At 36.5% G+C, this 22,245-nt stretch overlaps 1 protein-coding gene across 1 annotated transcript in view; it reads right to left on the bottom strand.

Moving 5' to 3' along the window:
• The window catches only part of LOC121437087 (protein diaphanous homolog 2-like), a 441,828-nt gene that overhangs the window by 200,072 nt on the left and 219,511 nt on the right, over window positions 1-22,245 (bottom strand). Inside the window, 1 exon segment of the mRNA XM_041636931.1 lies at window positions 20,239-20,403. Within this exon segment, the coding sequence (XP_041492865.1) occupies window positions 20,239-20,403 (165 nt within the window).

Genomic DNA, 22,245 nt, shown 5'->3' with positions numbered 1-22,245 from the left:
TATAGCAGTGTTAAGTCACAATTTTGAGGCCTGTGTTTGCTGCTTTAATACAGTCTCTAAGAAGCTAGAAGAGGCAGCACGATCAATAACGTTGCATTGTTTTGGTTTTCAGTGCTGAGGACTCAATGCATGATGCAAGTTATGAACCACCAAGCAACAGTCCAGCCCTAGCCCCACAAAAAGGTTCTAATATGACCAATGGAGGTGTAGTGAGAAGCACGGGGAAGCATGGATGAGTCTATCAAGTTACCTTGACAAGGAGAATTTATAGACTTGCCTAATAGGAATGGTCCCAGGAAAAGTTAGCCCGAGTCCTCTAACTGTAGATAGGGTTCCATGATCTTCCTCAGGAACTTATTCTGATACTGTATCACTTGTGAAAAGGTAATACTTCCTTATGTCTCAGCAAAAGCTGTCAGATTTTAAGCCTGTGTCTTGCTTATTGACTTCTGTGTAAAAGAAACCCAGTTAAAATCTTCCTTTAAAATCTCTTCCTAGAGGTGTCGCTTGTCTTCAGGACTCACTGGTGTGCCCAAGTTCCACAAAGTGAAGCTAACCCTCAAGAGCAATACAGGATTTACTTTTCAGTTCAGAATGTGAGGGAAAGGGAGGGATGGGTTTTAGGGGCCTTTGGGAAAAACTGTGGTCTTGAATCTAGTTCCCGCCCCCCTCCAACCCAGCTCAATCTTCTTGCCTCAGCCTATCGAATGCAGGGATTACACAATTCAGTGTCAGTTTCTACAATAAAAACTTCCTCATAGACGCCTTTTTCTTTTAATAACACTATTAGTAATATCACTCTAGGTCTTTTCTGCATGTTAGACATTATTTTTCAATTCCAGCTTTCTCTAATCTGATATTCCTTCCCCCAGAACAAGAAAACAAAGATGGAAACAATACTCTAAGAGGTGTGCTGTTCTATTTCTACCAGTTTTTGATGCTCACATTATTCTAAAATACAGTATCTATTTTGTATCATTTTCAAGTACAACAGTAAAGTTAGATCAGTTCCAATACATCTGTTGCAGCCATCAATCCTCTTTTCAAACAGACTCCTTGGGAAGTCATAAACTTATTTTGGTGAGGGGATTAATTTGTATTTGAAATTCCTCCTTCTAACGTGAACTCTGAATCTATTGAAATCAGTTGCATTATCTTACATTCACATTACATTTAGGCAGAAGGTTTGTTACCCAGTTCCATCATTTATTGTACTACAAACTTGCTTCAATATTATTTTTTGCTACCTTCTGAAATGATAGCAACCTAAATTTCAAAGGTTAAGTGTACCTGATAAGATCTAAAACATATGCTTAGAGAATTCGAAAACAGGAGCTTCTTTTAAAAAAGAAGAAAGATAAGATTTCTTTGACTATACACATTTCTGGTGTGTTCTTTAAAAAAGTCGCATGTCACATGCCTAATGTATGATAACTACTGTTTCACTAAAATTCAAGAAACCTTATTTTGTGGTTTATTTGTATCTTGCCTTGTCGCTATACTCTTTGATTGATGTCATTATTTTATATTTTAACTCCTATCAATGCAACATATATATTTAATAATTCTTTTAAAATTCTATCCCATCTTATTTTGAATGAAATACTTGAAATCTCTCTAAATATATAGCCATTTAGCTCTTTTTTGCGGTGATGGTGATGGGAGAGACAGGAAAAAAACAGAAGAGGCAAGGAATATAAGACAAAATATTCTGCTTACTATCTAGAGAATTTATCCTTCGTGATATGCAGGAAATAGTCATTCATTCTTTCATTCATTCATTCTCAACCACGTTTATCACTAGCTCTAGTCCCTGCATAATCACATGAGGCTTGGTCACTCATGGTACTATGCTGCTCCAGAAAGAAGCTCAAGCAATGTTATTTCTTTGTGGCTCTATCTCTTACACTCAGGTCGGGTATTGTCTTAATGGTAGATGGACTAATATCCTGGAGTTTATTGTCTACTTCTTTTTAATCATATTGATAATGAATGTCACTCAGAAAGGAATACAAGTTTTAGGAAACAAGATTTTTTTTCTCTTGGACTACAGGGAACTGTTTCTTTCATAGAAGTAAATTAAAATGGTTGAGCTCAATTTTCTTTTCACAAAGCTATCTTGATTACCAGTCACAACTCTGCGCTTTTCTAAGTACAAAGTGATTGTTGGCTGATTTGTTGTGCTATCTTCTGAACTATTGACAGCAAGATGTCCCTCAAGTAATTATGGGGCTGCATCTTTCCCTTTATTGATGTTGTCTGAACAATCAGTTTAATTTTCACACACACACAAACACACACACACACACACACACACACTCACATACACCATACCAGACAATGAAAATAAAGCAACACAAAATTTAAAAGTGAAGCACTATTGAAAAATGAGAAAATTTGATGATATGACACCTATCAGTGACAGTGGTCCATAAATTAAGCCAATACAAATTAGATCATTGATAAGGAAAATGAAATTTCTCTTAAATAGAAGGCAGTGGTAGTCCTTATACATCTTACCTTTCCTTAAATGGGATACTTAAAGGGCTGCTTCACTAATGACCACTGAAAGACACACTCTTTATATATAATGCTATTTATTATATAGGTTTTAGCATTTCACATTCATTTAAATGTCTGTCCATATATTTCTTTTGTGAAAGTTTACTTCAATCTTGCCTACTTTTGCAGCCTCTAAGAAGGTAGACTCACTGTTGGTTAAGTTTATCTCTGTGATATTTTGTGATGTCACTGTGATATCACTGTGATATTCTTTTTGGACAGGCATTCTTGATTTGTATACTTTTGTATTTTTGAGTCACAGTCCTTTTACAGTCTAGCTCAGGCTGGGTTCACTTATGTAGTGTAGGCTTGCCTTAAACTCACAGCAAACCCCCTGCTTTGGCCTTCAGAACGCTGGCATTATAGGCATAAGCCATCACACCTGACTCAGATAAGCACTCTTAACAATACGTTAAGGGAAGGGGAGAGGGTGAGAGAAAGGGGAGAAGGGGAGGGTTTGGGAGAGCTTGGGGGAGTGGGATGGTTGAGATGGAGGAAGGACGAATATGGGAGCAGGGAAGGAGATATCTTAATTGAGAGAGCCATTTTGGAGTTGGCAAGAGGCTTGGCTCTGGAGGGTTTCCCAGGACTCCACGGGGATGACCCCAGCTAGGACCCTGGGCAGTGGAGAGGGTGCCTGAACTGGCCTTGTCCCATAATCACACTGATGACTATCTTGAATATCACCATAGAACCTTCGTCTGGCCACGGATGGAGACAGAGACAAAGACCCACATCGGAGCACTGGACTGAGTTCCCAAGGTCCAGTTGAAGAACAGAAGGAGGGAGAATATGAGCAAGGAAGTCAGGACCATGAGGGGTTGGTTGACCCACTAAGACAGTGTGCCTGAGTTAATGAGAGCTCACCAACTCCTGCTGGACTAGGAATGAACGAGCATGGGATCAAACAGGACCCTCTGAATATGGTTGACAATTGGGGCAGACTGAGGGGCCAATGATAATGGCATTGGGATTTGTCTCTACTGCATGTACTGGCTTTTTGGGATCCTATTCTCTTTGGATGCATACCTTCCTAAGCCTGGATGGAGCAGGGAGGGCCTTGGACTTCCCACAGGGCAGGGTAACCTGCTCTCTCTTAGGACTGGAGAAGGAGGGGAGGACAGTGAGTCGGAGAGCAGGAGGGAAATGGGAGGAGGGGAGGAAGTGGAAATTTTGACTGGTATTATTTATAAAGTAATAAAAAAACAATATGTTAAGTACACAGAACACGTAATACAGATGAAGCATGTATAACTATTTCTTAATTAATGAAAATGGGCAATTAGTTTAGTCTAAATACTAAACACATAATGGGCAAACAATATTCTTGAGTTTTCATTATTGGTAGTTTGCCATTCTTAAAGAGCTTAAACCACGAGATGAACAATTTATGTACAGAGGCCCATTCACATAGAGAGTCTCACTGTTTAAGGAACACATACAACTTTAAAAAGAAATTTGGAGAATTAAGAAAAGATGTCAAAATTTGGAAATGAAAGACCACAAACAAAATATGGGTAATTAATCTCATTGACAACTGGATTAAGGAAAAGAACTATATCATTGTACACAACTTGACTGCTTAGTTGAAGCGGAAGCTCATTGGAGAGCTCCCAGAAGTCAGAATGCTAGGCTTTGCAGGTATATTTTAAGAAGAGACTTAAAAAAGAACACTACTGTACAGATGGTAAAGCAATGGAACCAAGTCAAGAAAGTGCTTTCTACTGAAAATGATTAGGAAGATTAGCTAGTTAGCTGCAAAGCCGTATAGCAAATACGCTAGAGTCCAAGTCATGATATAAACCATTAGATAATTCACCCATTTATATTCTAGGATATTTTATTTCCATAATTAAATATACTTGAGTCATTACTTAATAAAATAAAATGAACATATATGATTATTGTCTCTTACTGACTGACATCTTGGGACTTGGATATGCTATAGCTGAGAGTGTTGATCTCTCATTAAAATATCTGCAAAGCCTACACTGTGGATCATTTCAAAAATGAGTTTGAATGAGATACAGGTCAGAACTGAGATATTTTCCTTCAAAAATCATCTCTCCCAAACTAGAAATAATTAGGGTACTGTTATATACTAGTGATTGCATTCTGGGAAGCAAGCCATTCCATCTGTATATGCAAACTCTAGCTACATTCCACAATGTAAAACACATCTCACTTATGATTATATCTTTAATCATGACCTAGATTTGGTCAAATAGCACTGCTTATTTAATGATGGGAATATTCTTTCCTTACTATGCTAATGGTCTAATGCCCTCTCCTTTACCTTCCTCCTCCCGAGGTAATATGCTATTATTTATAGAGGAATTTTCTAGCCTCCCCATGAATCTTCTGTTTAAGTTGCCTTATCTATTGGTAGACAGGGAATTTTGCCATTAGGCTTGACATGTTCGACAAATAACTTCCATGAGGATTTAGGGAGTTTACAGACATACTGGGTTTTATAGCCTGTACAAAATTTTGCAATAATACATGTTATATTTTAGGCTTGACTTCTTTCAATGTGAACTTCTGAACAAAATATCATGGATAATCTAGTACACTGAAATGTCAGTGTTACTTCCTCTATTTAGTGTTTATATTTAAGCATGAGGAAAGTAAAATTGGCATTCATTATAAATAAGTAATGGAAAAATAACTAGGTTTTATCATGTTTACCTTGTTACTATTTCACTTCTTTTAAAGTGAAATAGAGAGATAGGATTTCTGTTTCCTTCAAAGTGTCTTAGAAGAGGGCAAGAGTTATAGCACTAGAAAGATGGGGAATTCAAAAGACAAAGAAGGCAGGGCTGAGGACAGAGCATGGTCGTTCTGGCTTCCAATCCCAGCACATGATGAGCTGAGGAAGGAGAACCATAAATTGGAGGCCCACCTATGATACATACAGAGTGGGTTCCAGGCCAACCTAAGCTATAGAGGGAGACTGCCACAAAATGAAACAAAGCACACACATAAAAGGCAGGTTTGCATCCCATCAATAATTATGTGTGGGTTGTGAGGACAGCTATATGAACATACAAAACATGGAACAATTAATTCTCCCTAGAATTGCAAAGATAGTAAGCAAGACATAGCAGAGGAAATAGCCAGTGAATAGAATCTTGAAGGACAATGATTTTTCCAGGAGGAAGACAGATTGTGAGTATGCTAATGTGCTGCTGAACTTTCGTCAACTCGATACGAATGAAAGTCAGCTGGTGTCTTAGGGTTTTATTGCTGTGAAGACACCAAGGCCATGGAAACTCATATAAAGAAAAACATTTAATAGGGGCTGGCTAACAGTTCAGAGATTTAGTCCATTACCTTCATGTTGGGAAAGCATGGCAGCAGGCAGTCAGATATGGCGCTGGAAAGGGAACAGTTCCACATCTGGATCCACAGACAGCAGGAAGAGAGAGTGACACACTGGCCCAGCTTGAGTTTCTGAGACCTCGAAGCCCATCTCCTAGGGACACATCCAGTCTGACAAAAACCACAGTCACTCCAACAAGGACACACCTCCTAGTAGTGCCACTCCCTATGTGCTAAGGGGGTCATTTTTATTCAAACCAACACACCTGGGAAAGAGGAAATAATTGAGAAAACAAACTTCCTCCGTCAATTTGGCCTGAGTGCATGTTTGTGGAACATTTTCTGAATTAATGATTGATGTGGGAGGGCCCAACCCAATGTGGGTACCATTTCTGGTCAGGTGGTCCTGGGTTGAATGAGAATACTAGCCAAGCAAGCTATAGAATGCAAAGCAAAAAGGAGCATTCCTCCATGATCTGTATTTCAGTTCTGGCCTCCAGGTTTCTGTTTCTGAGTTCCTGCTTTGGTTTCCCTTGATGAGGGACTATAGCCTATAGTAAATAAACACTTTACTCCCCTAGTTGTCTGTGGTCATTCTGTATATCACAGCAATAGCAAACTAGGACAAGACACATTTATTTCATGCCCAGAACACTGGCTGGGAAACTTAGATTTCCAAAGGCTTCCCAATGCTACTTTAGGCTTTATCTATGGACAGTCACTAAAAATTTTTGAAAAGACAAGTATCCTAACGATATCCACAGTTTGGGAAAGCTATCTTAATGCAGTATGAAGTCAGTTTGGAGAGTGCTAACATTATAATCAGGACAAGTTAAAAATAGCAATAATTCATGAGAGAGATGATGAATACTGAAACTAAGGTATCTGAAATGAGGATAAAGATAGGATGGATTTGAGAAATATTTTAAGGCATAAACAATGTACATTAGAGACGGAATAGATGTCAACAGTGAGGAAACATAAGAGACTAGGTTGTGTCATTCACCAAAGAAAATACAGGGGTTAGTTAGGAAGGGCTGTAAAAAGTTACATTTGGAATATACCGAGTTTGTGGTAGTTATAGTGATACTAATTAGCTTAAGGTTATGAAGCAGAAGATAAATTTGAGTCTAGAATGATAAATTTGAGTCTAGAGTTGAAGATTAACATGGCAACACAGAAAAGTTCAGAAATCAGAGGAACATGTATTATCCAGAAACATTATGCAATATTTCAATCAAACTGTTATTATTATTTTATCCATAGTAAGGTTTCTGTTTAAGATTGAAAGGATACTGTAATTTCCCTTCTATGTGGTGATATTATTATTATATTATCAAATCTCATCTCTATCATGTCTTACATAATCACTTCTCTCCAAATCTAGAGAACCTATTTCTATTGAAAATCAAGACTTAGAAACATTGTCTGAAAACTGTTCTGGTGGTCATTATCTATGTATATTATGTTATAATGTAAAATAGGTGGCAAATGAAGTAAGAACCATTTATTGTGTACCTCTTATACTAAGGCACCAAGGACCTTTAGTCTCCATGGAAGAATATGTGGTATGAATACTATTGCCAGTATACAGTATATGAATACTGTAGTCTCACATGGTAAGCCTGAGGTCACCTCTATTGGCATCCTGCTTAACATGCAAGATGAATGTGGTTTCTACTTAAGGGGCACTATACAAAAAAGTAAATGTGGCATGGAACAAATGGGAACTCACCAGCTAAACTGACCCTCTCTCTGCCAAAATATTGGAAGTTTCCATCGCATTAAAGCCATCCCAATTCTTAAGACGGATTGCACTTGAAAGGTAACACTCAAGAGACTGTCTGATTTGTATGAATTCTGTCTGACAATTTCCCCCCATACCTTTACTTTGAGGCTTCCAACATTTTTTCCAGGACTAGGAATTGAAGCCAGACATTCCTAGGCAAGCATCCTACCACTGAGTTCTTGCTCCAAGCCCTACACACGTTTAAAGGAAATTAGAGGAATAGATGGTATTTGTAGCTTTGTGTTTCACGCAGCCTTTGTCTCAGCTACACAGCCCCACCACTGTAGTGGAGAAGTGGAAATGGTCAAAAACACAGGGGAGGCTACATTTGCTATAAGGACATTCATTTGCCTGTTCTCTGATCTATATTAAAATGGGGGCCAATCCTGAAGGATGCCAAATTGAAAGCTGAAGATCAGAAAGCTACATTACCAGATCACAATAGATTAATCATTTTTGGAAAGGAAGGAGAATTCTAGTACCAGAAATATTAGACGGTCACATAAACCATGTTCTCTCAGCGATACAAGAGGCTGCCTCACGTATTTCTTCCATCATTGGTGGTACTGCCAGAAGTTCTTGACAGAATTGTTCTACTGGCTTAAAACACTATCCTGAATTTAAAGGGCATATATGTAATACAGTGAGTGACACATTACTACTGAATTAGTTTACCTGTCAACTTACTGACACTTGGAAGTGAACAAAGACCAGGGGGAAGGAATTCAAGATGAACTCAATGTCTTTATAGGTTACTTATAATTTTTCATTCTTTTGGCACTACAATATGCTTTGATGCCAGTACAAGCTTTGCTATACATCACACCTTTTGTCAGAGCTTCTTGTCTAGACATTCATTGAGAGATGTTAATGGCTGGTCTCCTAAGTTTAGGAGACCCTGATGTACACAGATGCTGAGAATGAGATGACATTTTTAAATTACTACTTGTACTACCGAATTACTATTTCTTGCTTTGTTTTCTTTTCTTTATTTTATTAATTTATTTATTTATTAAAGATTTCTGCCTCCTCCCTGCCACTGCCTCCCATTTCCCTCCCCCTCCCCCAATCAAGTCCCTCTCCCTCATCAGCTCAAAGAGCAATCAGGGTTCCCTGACCTGTGGTAAGCCCAGGACCGCCCACCTCCATCCAGGTCTAGTAAGGTGAGCATCCAAACTGCCTAGGCTCCCACAAAGCCAGTAAGTGCAGTAGGATCAGAAACCCATTGCCATTGTTCTTGAGTTCTCAGTAGTCCTCATTGTCCACTATGTTCAGAGAGTCCGGTTTTATCCCAGGCTTTTTCAGACCCAGGCCAGCTGGCCTTGGTGAGTTCCCAATAGAACATTCCCATTGTGTGGGTGCACCCCTCGCGGTTTTGAGTTCTTTGCTCGTGCTCTCTCTCCTTCTGCTCCTGATTTGGACCTTGAGATTTCTGTCCGGTGCTCCAATGTGGGACTCTGTCTCAGTCTCCTTTCCTTGCCTGATGAAGACTGGTGGGAATGCAAACTTGTGCAACCACTTTGGAAAGCAGTGTGGCGATTTCTCAGGAAATTCGGGATCAATCTACCCCTGGACCCAGCAATACCACTCTTGGGAATATACCCAAGACAGGCCCTATCATACAACAAAAGTGTATGCTCAACTATGTTCATAGCAGTATTGTTTGTAATAGCCAGAACCTGGAAACAACCTAGATGCCCTTCAATGGAAGAATGGATGAAGAAAGTATGGAATATATACATATTAGAGTACTACTCAGCAGTAAAAAAACAATGACTTCTTGAATTTTGCATGCAACTGGATGGAAATAGAAACACTATCCTGAGTGAGGTAAGCCAGACCCAAAAAGAGGAACATGGGATGTACTCACTCATAATTGGCTTCTAACCATAAATAAAGGACATTGAGCCTATAATTTGTGATCCTAGAGAAGCTAAATAAGAGGGTGAACCCAAAGGAAAACATATCGTCATCCTCTTGCTTTTTTTTTTCTATTTAAAAAAGAAAAGGTTTAAATGTGTAGTTGATGAAAGCAATATATTTAGAAATGGCATTAGGAAAAATACAGGTTTCTTTTCATGGTTTTCTTCCTTTGTTACACTTAGCTTTTGTTTAAAGGAGGCACTGTACCATGTTAGCAGGTAAAGTTCCAATTTGCATATCCTCGAGATGACAGAACCATTGGCAAGACACTTCTCACTGGATAGAATTCATCTGAACTTCTATGTCATATATTACATACATCCAATGATACAGGGTGTTTAGGAAAGCTATCTAAATGAAGTCTCCTAAACAGGGAATATTTAGTGAGGTTTACAGTTAAGGGAAATTTTATAACATGGAAATTAAAATATTTTAAAACTTTGTAACTAACTGATACAGATATTTTTCAGCTGTTATTAGCTGGCCATTCTGTTTGGTACGGCTTTTCTTTCCCCAGTCATTATGTTTTAACATGCAGTATAATTTCCCTGATTATGTTTATTGTCTCACTTTACAAGTCACACTCCATGAGAGCAGAGACCTTTGTGTATTTTAATATACCAAAGAAAATTAAAGTCACAGTATTCGGGCCCAGATAAGTGTCTTTACAAGTAAGTACATAATAAATAATAATCAACTGAATGATAAAAGTGATCAAGCAAGTAAGAAAAGCAAAACTATCTTCTGCTGAAGACCAACAGGGAGGGATAACAGAAAGATGCTTTCTATTTGCAGTTCCCAAGATGTATTCTGTAACTACTTACACAAGTACTAGAAGGCTCTTTCACAATAAAAGTGATTGGTTTGCCAGTAATAGATCAATACCATCACCTGTTGGCTATGACCCAATCTTGGCTAACAGAATCTGAAGGAAAACTCTTCATAGATTCTTCCAGAAGAATTTTTCTCCCAAATTAGAAAGAAATCTTCATAGTATGTAACATCACTTTATAAAATATTAGTGTATGTCCCTGTGATGCCTGGAATAAGTTGATGACCATCTTGAAAGTGCCAGTCAAATTTCCCACAGGGACAAAACAGACAGTTTTTGCAAAATCTTGATTTATAGATATCAACAAGGTACTGAATCAACTGCCTTTCTTCTACAGTTCTTGTAGTTTAAGAGAGAAAAACTATATTCTTCAGCCAATTTTTATCATATTTTCTCTCATTTGACTGCCTAAAGCATCCTGAAATACCATGAAAAATAGCAAACACCAAAACATAATAGCGTGTTCAAAAAACAAAAAAAAATCCCAAATTATTTTCAAACATAAAAATTGTTGAGCATAATATGTATATCCATAAAGTTACAGTAATAATTATAAATAAATTTCACCTATTTATCACAGCTGTTACCAAAAGCTACTTAAAAATTATTTTGTTCAGTGTTCAAATAGTATACAATTTTGAAAGTATTCTATTCTTAAATTTTAAGTATAGTATCAAGAAAACATTTAAATGAGGAGGAAATAGTAAAGAAATTTTATCTTAAAGTTTTATTTATAAGTTAATTTTAAGTTTTGTATTTTAGACTAAGCAGCAAGTATCTGGAAGTATTTTCTGGTATATGTCATCTAATAACTGAAGATGGTTTATGACACTAAAATTAATTAGCATTCCAATTAAAGGTTAAAGATTGTGAGGGGCATTTATTTGTATGTTCTATCTAAAATAGCATCTTGTTCACCAGTACAATTATGTTTATAATGATATCCATATTTAAGATAATATTGTAGTTTTTATACATCTCTAATTTATATTAAGAGTAGGCAATAGAGGGGAAACAAACATACCATATCAAATTCCACCTACCCTAGTTTCAGTAAGTTTGAGTCATTGTGTACTACTTGTGGAATTTGAAAACTAAAATACAATAATGCCATCAAATTGAATTCTCAATCAGATATAACAAGGATTAAGAAGGTTCCTCAAAGAACAGACTGAGCAGCTTCCATTTCAAATGCAAATATTTAAAAGGCTGGCTGGCCCATTTCCAGATTTTGAGGAATGCTGTTCATTCTTTGACTTTCCCCTTACTGACTCATAAAGAATACCAGGCAAGCCTGAATGCCACAAAAGAGTTCTTATGGAAAGCAAATCAAAGGAGATACATCAATACAAATAATAGCTGTTTCATCACTAAAATTATAATATGGTTCAAGCATTTTAAACAACAATAACAAAAAACCATTTAAGAGACTTTATTTCAGACTATTGAAATTTTGATCATGAAGAAAATGTGAAGAAAACGAAGGAAAAATACATGTTCACATAGATATATTCAGGATATCTGTTCTCATTTTAAATCACAACATTAGTTTTGTTAGGGATTTTTTTTTGGTAATTACCAATTGTTTATATTATAAACAGTTTTCATTTATAAACAGACAGACACTGTTGTTAGGTAAGTAATAGTTTTAAATCAAAAGGCACAGCAGGTACTGTGCTAGGAAATGCTAGGAATGGGCCTGGGTATCCAGCCACCATTACTGATTTAAGGATCCTTGTCTTGAGGAAATATGAGGGGTGTATTGTGTTTAAAACAAAAGTAAGATTCCACTGGTCCCTTTATAGGTGGCGTACAACCACAGTGATTGTCAGCAAGCTGCCAAGACCAAGTGCTGGTAAAAAAGACACCATCAACTGAGGCAATTAACATTTTTTATCACAACTAAAGACATCCCAGTGGACGGCAATATCCACTAAATCCCAGTGGACGGCAATATCCACTAAATCCCAGTGGACGGCAATATCCACTAAATCCCAGTGGACGGCACTATCCACTAAAGCCCAGTGGACGGCAGTATCCACTAAAGCCCAGTGGACGGCAATATCCACTAAATCCCAGTGGACGGCACTATCCACTAAATCCCAGTGGACGGCAATATCCACTAAATCCCAGTGGACGGCAATATCCACTAAATCCCAGTGGACGGCACTGTCCACTAAAGCCCAGTGGACGGCAATATCCACTAAATCCCAGTGGACGGCAATATCCCCTAAATCCCAGTGGACGGCAAAATCCACTAAATCCCAGTGGACGGCAATATCCACTAAAGCCCAGTGGACGGCACTATCCACTAAAGCCCAGTGGACGGCAATATCCACTAAATCCCAGTGGACGGCAATATCCACTAAAGCCCAGTGGACGGCAATATCCACTAAATCCCAGTGGACGGCAATATCCCCTAAATCCCAGTGGACGGCAATATCCACTAAAGCCCAGTAGACGGCAATATCCACTAAATCCCAGTGGACGGCAATATCCACTAAATCCCAGTGGACGGCAATATCCACTAAATCCCAGTGGACGGCAATATCCACTAAATCCCAGTGGACGGCAATATCCACTAAATCCCAGTGGACGGCAATATCCACTAAATCCCAGTGGACGGCAATATCCACTAAAGCCCAGTGGACGGCAATATCCACTAAATCCCAGTGGACGGCAATATCCACTAAATCCCAGTGGACGGCAATATCCACTAAATCCCAGTGGACGGCAATATCCACTAAAGCCCAGTGGACGGCAATATCCACTAAATCCCAGTGGACGGCAATATCCACTAAAGCCCAGTGGACGGCAATATCCACTAAATCCCAGTGGACGGCAATATCCCCTAAATTCTGACGGCTATTTCCTCTCAAGCACAGTCAATTGTCACAAGTTAAACATGTTTAGAATTTAAACTTTCATAATACATTCCGTCGATTTGAAGACAAACTCACATTTTAGATACATATATGCATGCCTGGAAAGATATATATTCCAAGGTATTAATAGCGATTAGATTTTGAAATGAATAACCAATTTTTTGTAACTTTGTCTATATGTTATGATTTTCTTTAAATTTGCATGCATGGCTGATAATAAAAATAATAAAAAAACTATCTGAACCAGGATATTTTGAACAATATAGACAATATTATTAAACAAAAAAAAAAGGTTTCCAAAGTGCTTTAATTTATCTAGTACAGATTTTGCTTGTAAATTTGGATTTTCGAAGTGACACTAATAAAACCAAAAGTCCTTAGCAGATAACCCTGAAGCAGACTTTTTCTTTTTTCACTCATGCATATTATTGGTATCATTCACATATGGGCTTTACCTACCAGATGCCATTAGTATCCACTCCTTAGTTGTGAGAACCAAAAAAGTCTCCAGATCTTGCCAATGTCCCTTGGAAGACAAATTCACCCCTGGTTGAGATGCACTGGCCTAAACTAATAGCGTACAAATCAGTCTCTCAGGGTTGCTTTTGCTAGATAATCTGCCTCAATTGCCCTATTGTTCAGTACAGCTGTCAGTCCATAAGAATTAAATGAAGCTTGGTTACTGCTCATCTAAGCATATGGTGGATAACCTCTAGATCGTAATAATTAGCTTATAACTACGTCTCCAGGAATAAAATTGTTGTTTTTCCACTTTGAACTCAGCATGGAGCTCTAGGAAACAATACATATTTACCACTAAACTTAAAACATCAAAAGAAGCTTGAGGAGAATAAAAGAGAGAGAACATCTTTGGTCATAAAGGAACAAATGCATCCACTTTGCACATGCCTCCCTTTCAGAGTCTTCTTTAAATCCCACCAAATGAAAGCATGCCCCCTGTGTCCTTACATGCTTTCCATATGCACAAATCCTCACTCACAATTTGTTCCCACTGGAGTGGAATTCTGGAGGGCAAACGTTTTCAACTTCTTTTCTTTGGCAACTTAGGTTCACTTATTGTTTTCTTAATTCATTAAATCATCCAGACTTATCCTTAGCTGTTAGCACTGTATTTAATCTATACAAGAAAAATTACAGCACTATACACTGGGATTGGGCAGATGAATGACTGTTGGGGAGGCCTGCTTGGAGGAAGTGATTTGAACCAATTGATCAGCAACTGGAGGAGGTAGGAGGCAGGGGAAAAGGAAAAGAGGAAGATAAAAATTGCTCAGTGGGCACAGTTCTAAGCAGTACTGCTTTGAACTGGCTTATACAGTGTCTAGGGAGGCTTTTCTGATTAAAGATTGATTAGTGAATAAACAAACAAAGATGAAGCAGAATGAAAAAAAACTAAGAAAGCTGAGAGGTAGCATGGTTGCATTAAGTTCAAGGATTTTCCAGTTCCGGTTACAGGAAGCATACTTTGATATCTCCAAGTGACCTTAAGGTACTTTTGGCCAGTCTCAGGAATCCTCACAAGGTCAACTTATATCTGGTATGGCATATCTTATAATTATGTTACTTCTTAGGCATAACTCAAAAATAACTTATTTATACTTGGAACATGGCTATGAAAAATTCTATATGACATATTGACAGAACAAAAGATACTGCATTTTGTATAGTGTTTCTAATTCTTAGTAGACTTTAACATGAAAAGAGATCATTAAAATGATTTGTCTAATATGTTCAGAGTTAACTAGATTTTTTAAAGGGCAAAATTTAGCTTTTCATATGCAATTCTGATCATTTTGAGAAACATTTATGATACTTTAAGTCTTATAATGTTAACGAAAAGTCTATACACATATTTTGAAACCCTTCACACTAGTAAATTTCTTTACAATGTTGCAGAATTTGGGGTTTCTTTACACTATATAAACCATTATTATATATTCCTTTAGTTCTTTATAACATAATGGTTAGTTTTTCTATATAAGGAACAATCATATCAGAAAAAATAGGACATCCATTTGTAACCCAAAGTAAACAGTCAAATAGAATACAACAGCTGAGAGCTGACATCTTTGTGTAAAGGAGAAGTCAATGATAGCCATATATAATACACTCAAGTCTTTCAACAGCTCTGGAATGAGGAATTCTGGTCAAATATTCTACTTAATAGAATTGCGATATATTTTACATGGTTTTCCTGTTTTCAAAGAGTTGCAATAGATCAAAATATACCGAGGGCTATGTAGCTAGGGTGGTCCCAGCTGAGCTCAAAGGGAATTATCTGGGTGTATGTGATTAACTAGAAGGAGTGGGTAGGCCCTTAGGGCTCTATTTGCATGACAGGATTTATGCTGGCATTTTATTTATTCTTGGCTTCTAGGAAAGGGAAGATATAAGCTGTGATGACTGAACAAAAGAGGAAGGAGGGCAGTGAGGGGTTTATGGTATTAGTCTTTCAGGAAGCTAGGACTTAAAACATTTTTTAGAGCTTCTAAGGAGAAGGAGGTCAGGAGAGAAGGGAAAGAAAGAGTTTTTATGAAGTGTCCTATGAATCATGACTTCTTAAGCACTCAAGAACTTGTGGCAAAAATTGGCACAGCAGGACACTGTACTTTGGGCCTGTCGTCCATATTTCCGTGGAAGGTGACTCAAAATAGCTTTATGGAAAAAAAGATCTTGTCCAGTGAGAACTAGAGCAATATATGGCAAATTGTCTTGTCCAATTCCTAGCTGACTTGTGAGCAAATGTCAAAGGGTAACCATAGATAACATGTTATCAGCATGCATGCAAGTATGTGGTAACTCCAGATGTGCCCGTGGGAATACAAACTGTAGGAGTTTGAGTTCAGTTTGACGAGCGGTGGGGAGAAGAGATTATTAGGAATGTTTGGATTATTGTTACTAAGGCAACCTGCCTCTTAAGTGACAAGACTTGGAGACCTTTAGCTTACAAAGAAAACTAAATTATTCAAGACACACACCAAAGATTTTACAGTTTCTCAAGGTCATCTTCACAATATCAATTAGCAGTTTATTGGCAAAGCAAAGAGAAATAAACTTATGAGGCATCTACTAGAGACTTGGGAGTGATAAGATTTTATACAACAGTTTTATTACTGATTAAGACTTTACTTGGTTAAACAAAGTGCTTCATTTTTAAGTCCATTATTTTTTGCCTTTTCTTTTTGAAGGGGTACAGCACTAATCATTCATTTAAATTTGAAGAGCTTAGGAGATGAAGGTTTTAAAATGTGTCAAATAACTTAGTCCTCTTAGATCAGGAATTATATACACAATCTTTTTTTTTTGTAAAAACTCACCCTTGCCTCTTTAAATTCAAACTGCCTTTAATGAAGAATGAAAATTTTCTGTATATTACCAATTTAGTCCTGAGTCTAACAAAATGAAGATGCTCATTTTTGTTTACCAGTTACAGTTTAGACTCAAGGAAGATCAAAGTACTCTCAAGGGGATGATGGCATAAGGCAAATGAGGACTTCTTAAAATTAAATGTTTCTATGACTTGAGAAATGCCTCAGTATTTAAGTGAACTTGCTGCTTTTCTAGAGAACCCAGACTGAATCTCCAGAACCTTCATGGTGGCTCACAACCCTCTATAACTCCAGTTCTAGGCTTCTGAAAGCACCAGGTATAAAAGCAATGTACAGACATACATTCAGGCAGAACACTCATGCACATAAAATATGAGGTTTTTTTTTAAAAAAGTTAAAGAGTATATCTATGTATTAAAATTTGAAGTATACCCATAAGTGAACATGGTTACACAAATATCCCTAACAGAATATTTTTTCATGTTGAGTTTTCTCCAAGAATTAATGCAGTTTCCTATAACATTTCATATATTTTGAACAGCAGTTTTTCTGTTTTTTTTTTGTGTGTGTGTGTGTGTTTGTACTGCTTTACAAAATTAAAGGAGAAGCCTGGCACTGTGGTCTATGCATGTAAACATAGCACTAAAAGGATGGAGGCAGGAGGACCAACTAATATAAGGCTATCCTGAGTACATGAAAACATGTCTCAAAACAAAAGTTAAGAGTTTAAAGAAATCATTTTTTAACACAGAATATTATTTCTTAAAATGACATACTAATGCCTGGGTTGTTATAATTCCCTATAGGACCAAGTAAATATTTTAACAATTACATGTTAGCGTGTCAGACTTTCTTTACTACTGAATCTGGATTACCAAAGTTTCTCTCTGTTCTGCCAAACTCTAGCATCTCTTAGGAACACATTGTTGTCTTTTTCTGATTCTACCTTCAAGATTTGACTTTTCCTAATGTAGAAAGAATCACAGAGATGGTTGTGGGTCAAAACTAAAATAGTGTCTATAAGGTAAGACAAATAATTGACTGAGTCAAGAAAACATTTCAGAAGTACAAGATGCCATTTATTTTCCTAACACTTCACCATTTTAATGCTTATGTAAAAGCTATTCCCAAGTTTATTTATCAAATAAACTATTGCACATATTTATTTTGTTGAGGGAAAAATCTGTTGGAATAGTTAATAGTTATGAAAACATCTTTTTACAAAGTTTTATTCCTATATTTCTAGTATATGAGGTATAGAATGAAGACACACACAACAAATATTTATTGAGTGCCTGGGTAACATATTGTTTATTAAAAAACACACTCAGAAGCAGCAGGAATCTGACAGATTTAAAAGAGAAAAGAAGTATTTTCTATAATTTATTTGGAGCTATGAATGTTATTGAAGTAAAATACTTGCCTCAAACACTTCTCCAAAAGCTGAAATTAATTTTTATATGGTATGGTGGTGAAACATATAAGGCTCACTGGTTCTGAATATTCTATTCAAAATATCTCAAAAGAAAAGAGTATTTGTGCAGTCAACTATTTGAACTAGTAGAGTGATTGAAGCAAAAAGGAGAATAGGCAAAAAGATGTTTATTTAGACAGTACATAAATATGGAATTGAGTTTCTTCCATAAAATATTCAACTTGAATTTAGGGGTTATTAAGTAATGTTGCCTCTATGCCATTTTAAAAACTGATGAAATCTCAGGTAAAAGAACTAATAAGGCAATCTACATTATTAATATGGAGCTGTATCTATTTATATATATATCTATATATATATCATAAACATATAAATCTATGTCTTGAATAGCTTCAATATACTCACTAGCTGAGTGATAGATAATATACATGATATTAATAATGAATAGATCAGTATCCCCTAGATATTTCCTAATTTCTTTTTCCATCATTGGAAGGTGATAATTTTGAAAAAGGACTTAATCTATAATGTCAGCTTTTTTTCTTTATTTCTGTATTCTCTCTCTCAGAAGATGGCTGAGGAAGCTTTTTTTGGCATGTGCATTTTGTTTATGCTACACATGCCAAATAGATGTCCCAAGATGAAACTCTGAGCTCATTTGGAAGTCATTTTTGGTAGCACATGAATCAGAACTCTTATTTTCTTCTCAGCACTACTGGTATTTTATTGCTTCCATCTATAGTCCAATATGCTTTTAGTGCTAAGAACCCTGAGGCCAAACACACAAAGCACTAAGAAAATGGGAACTTCTAGCGATTCCAATTTTTGTCTCTCTTTCGGGGTTCTTCTCTCCCCTGAGAGAGTGAAATCACTTTAAGCTCACCATGAAACAGGAACATGGTGAGCATCAGTGATTGACTGAAGCTGGAGATGTTGATTTAGGAGTCTTTGACTTATAGGTCAGGTGTAAAACCCTTAAACATGTTTATCAAAGTCTGCTTGTCAAACTCCTATGGATTTTTTTCCAGATTCTGTCCAAATGTCAAGGTCCTTATGAAGACTTCTCTGGTCACCACAGGCAGAATTAATTTCTTCCTACCATGTATTATTACTATATGCTAGCATATTACTATATGTCAACACACATTAAATTCTAATGAATGTACTGCCTCTACTCATAGAATATAGACAAACTGTTTCTTCCCTTTATGTCTGGCTCAGCACATCAAATCAAGCTGATTCTCAATAAGTAATTAAAAGTATGGTCAGAGAATAAATAATAATACCCTTCATTTGCACATCATAGGTTACAGGAAATCAATGCTCAGAGAGGTTACATGAACAACCCAATTCAAGACTGCCAATAAGTTGCACACCAAGTTTGTATGTCAGTAAAGTTAACCACAGTAAAAAAAACAATAATAATGAAAGTAATCAATTATACCAATGTCTTATAATAAAAGATATTTACAACCTTTGAGTTGGTTACCTCTGGAATCTTTCATTTAATTATTGAGATCTCTAATTGACCTGAACTATGGAAAGAGAAACTACAGATAGCAGTGTTACTCATGTGTTTATGCATCCATATTATATTTATAATTTTCACAGTTTGAAAATTGTCTGACTACTTTTTATGAGCTCTCTTATTGATAACACATAGTAATTATGGGTGAGCTGAAAAATTAAATATGTATCTTCGTTAAGGTTCAAAGGCCAATCTCAGCTTTTATTTTCAGCAAGGACATAAAAAGCAATTAAGATATTTATCAAAGTTTGGTGTAGTTTGTACTACTACCAGGGTTGTTGGTTCAACTTTTCAGATATGCCCTGATTTTTATCTCAAGAAGTAGGAGGAAGTGGTTCCCCCAAGACTATTCTTATTTAAAATTGTCTAAGTCCTATTTAAATCAAACCACTTTATGGGGCAATATCACTGATTAAGAGTCCCACTTAACAAATAACTGTTTTGGTGACAGGAAGACATCTCAAATGACAAATAATATGGCTGTTGACCTTCTTGCTGGGGATAAAGGTCTATAACATGTAATCAGTACAGTCATTAGATGTATAAAGATGTCAATACAAGTTTTTAAAAACAAATCAACAGGACTTACCATGTTTTAAAATACATTACTCACCAAAAATAGGTTTCTGAAGTTGTTGAGATCACCAAAAAAGTCTTCTATAGTTACTGTGTTCGGATCAAAAATGAAGTATTCACCCAGGTTCTCATAAAGCTTCACCATATTGCTGTGCATGATGGACAATTTTTCATATTGCTCTCTGGCATTCTTTGTAAAGCTGTAACTTTGCATTAAGGAATGTGATCCTTATAATATTTCAGAGGCAGCCACTAGACGTCAAGACTTAATAAAACTATTGCTACTGTAAATACACACACACACACACACACACACACACACACACACACATTTGTTTGCTAGAACTGCCATGATAAAGTACTACATATTGGGTGCTTTCAACAACACAATTTTTTTTCATATATCCAGAGGCTAGAACTCTGAGTGAAAGGTATTGGCATACTTAGTTTCTTACGCGGCCTCTCTCGTGGTGTCTTGCAGATTGCTGCCTTCTTGTGTAATTCCTTACTTGTTTGGTTGTGTGTGTTCAAATCCCCATTTCCTAAAAGGCCATCTTTCATGTAGTATTAACACATAACTTAACAATTTTTATCTTAATTACCTCTTTCTTCAAATATAGTTCATTCTGAGGAACTTCCAATTCTGAGGAACTTGGATGAAGTATGGTGGGTGTAAGGCACATCACACAAGTAAGTACAAGGGTTATCGCAGTTATATAGCTTACCAGGTTTGAAAATCTTTTAACTGGACAGAAACATTTCATGTATAACATGTAGGACAGCTTGTTAGAACATGTTTGCTAAATTAAACCACATAGATGCATATCTATCAGAAAACTACCTCCATTTTTGTATGTATGAATTTTTTATATTTGTGTATATAAATATATGTATATCCATGTAGAAATACATATAAAATATACATAGCCCATATGACGATGGAAGGAACAGAAAAAAGAAAGGTCCCTCTTACCATTCTTTTACCTTCTTCCTCTAAAGCACCTGAAAAAGAATTCTTTTAATTACCTGTTGAATAAGCTCTATGACCTTAAGTCCAGAGATGCCAACTCTATACCTATAGGAAAAGGATGCCATTGCCTCTAAAGAACATCATAGGGAAGTACAATAGTGTGTTTTGTTAAATTGTTCCCATTTTTTTCTCACACTTGGCTCTCCATGACTATGTGTTCTTCATCAAAACTTTTGCTTAAAATATACACTCATCTCTCATTGGCATTTTCAATTCTGTCATCTCTCATGTCACAGAAAATGTAAATTGCCATGTGCAGTAGACACTGCTCATTTGTTTCCTGGCTGCCCAGGCCGCAAATAATCACATAGAAACTATATTAATTAAACACGTTTTGGCCAATGGCTTAGACTTCTTATTAGCTAACTCTTGCATCTTAAATCAACCCATTTCTATTAATCTGTGAATCACCACGGGGTTATGGTGTACTGGTAAGATTCTGACTGGCAGCTCACATATTTCTCTTTTGGCAGCTACATGGTATCTCCCTGACTCCACCTACTTTCTTTCTATATATCTGTTATGATTGCACTCTGGCTTTACTCTACTGAGCCATTGGCCAAAAAAGCTTCTTTAATAACCAATGATAATAAAACATATTTATAGCATGCAGAGGAGAATCCCACATCAATGTGGTGGCTCATTTTTGTAATCATGCATTTAAGTTTAGCCTGTGCTACACAGCAAGACCTTGTCTAAAATTAAAACTATATGTAATATTCTACCTATCTATGTACCTATCTATCTATGTATCTTTGTATGTATCTATATATCTCTATTAATGTTCTAAAACTATTGAAAATAAATTGTAAAATGAACCTTTTATGACTAATAAATACAAAACCATGATTATGCTGACTAAAATTTCTAGTTCTGCACTAAGTATGATGAATATTTTTGAGACTTACACCTGGTTTTTCTTCTTTGGCTAGGTAATTGTTGAATGCTAATTCATAAGAGTGTAGAGAACAGTAAGGGAATAATTGTGAAGAAAAGAGGAAGCCAAATCAACAT

Source organism: Microtus oregoni, unplaced genomic scaffold (genome assembly GCF_018167655.1).
Source record: "Microtus oregoni isolate MIOR12 unplaced genomic scaffold, Mior012 000050F_ref0000143, whole genome shotgun sequence".
NCBI classification, from domain to species: domain Eukaryota; kingdom Metazoa; phylum Chordata; class Mammalia; order Rodentia; family Cricetidae; genus Microtus; species Microtus oregoni.
This window is presented reverse-complemented; position numbering and strand designations above follow the sequence as displayed.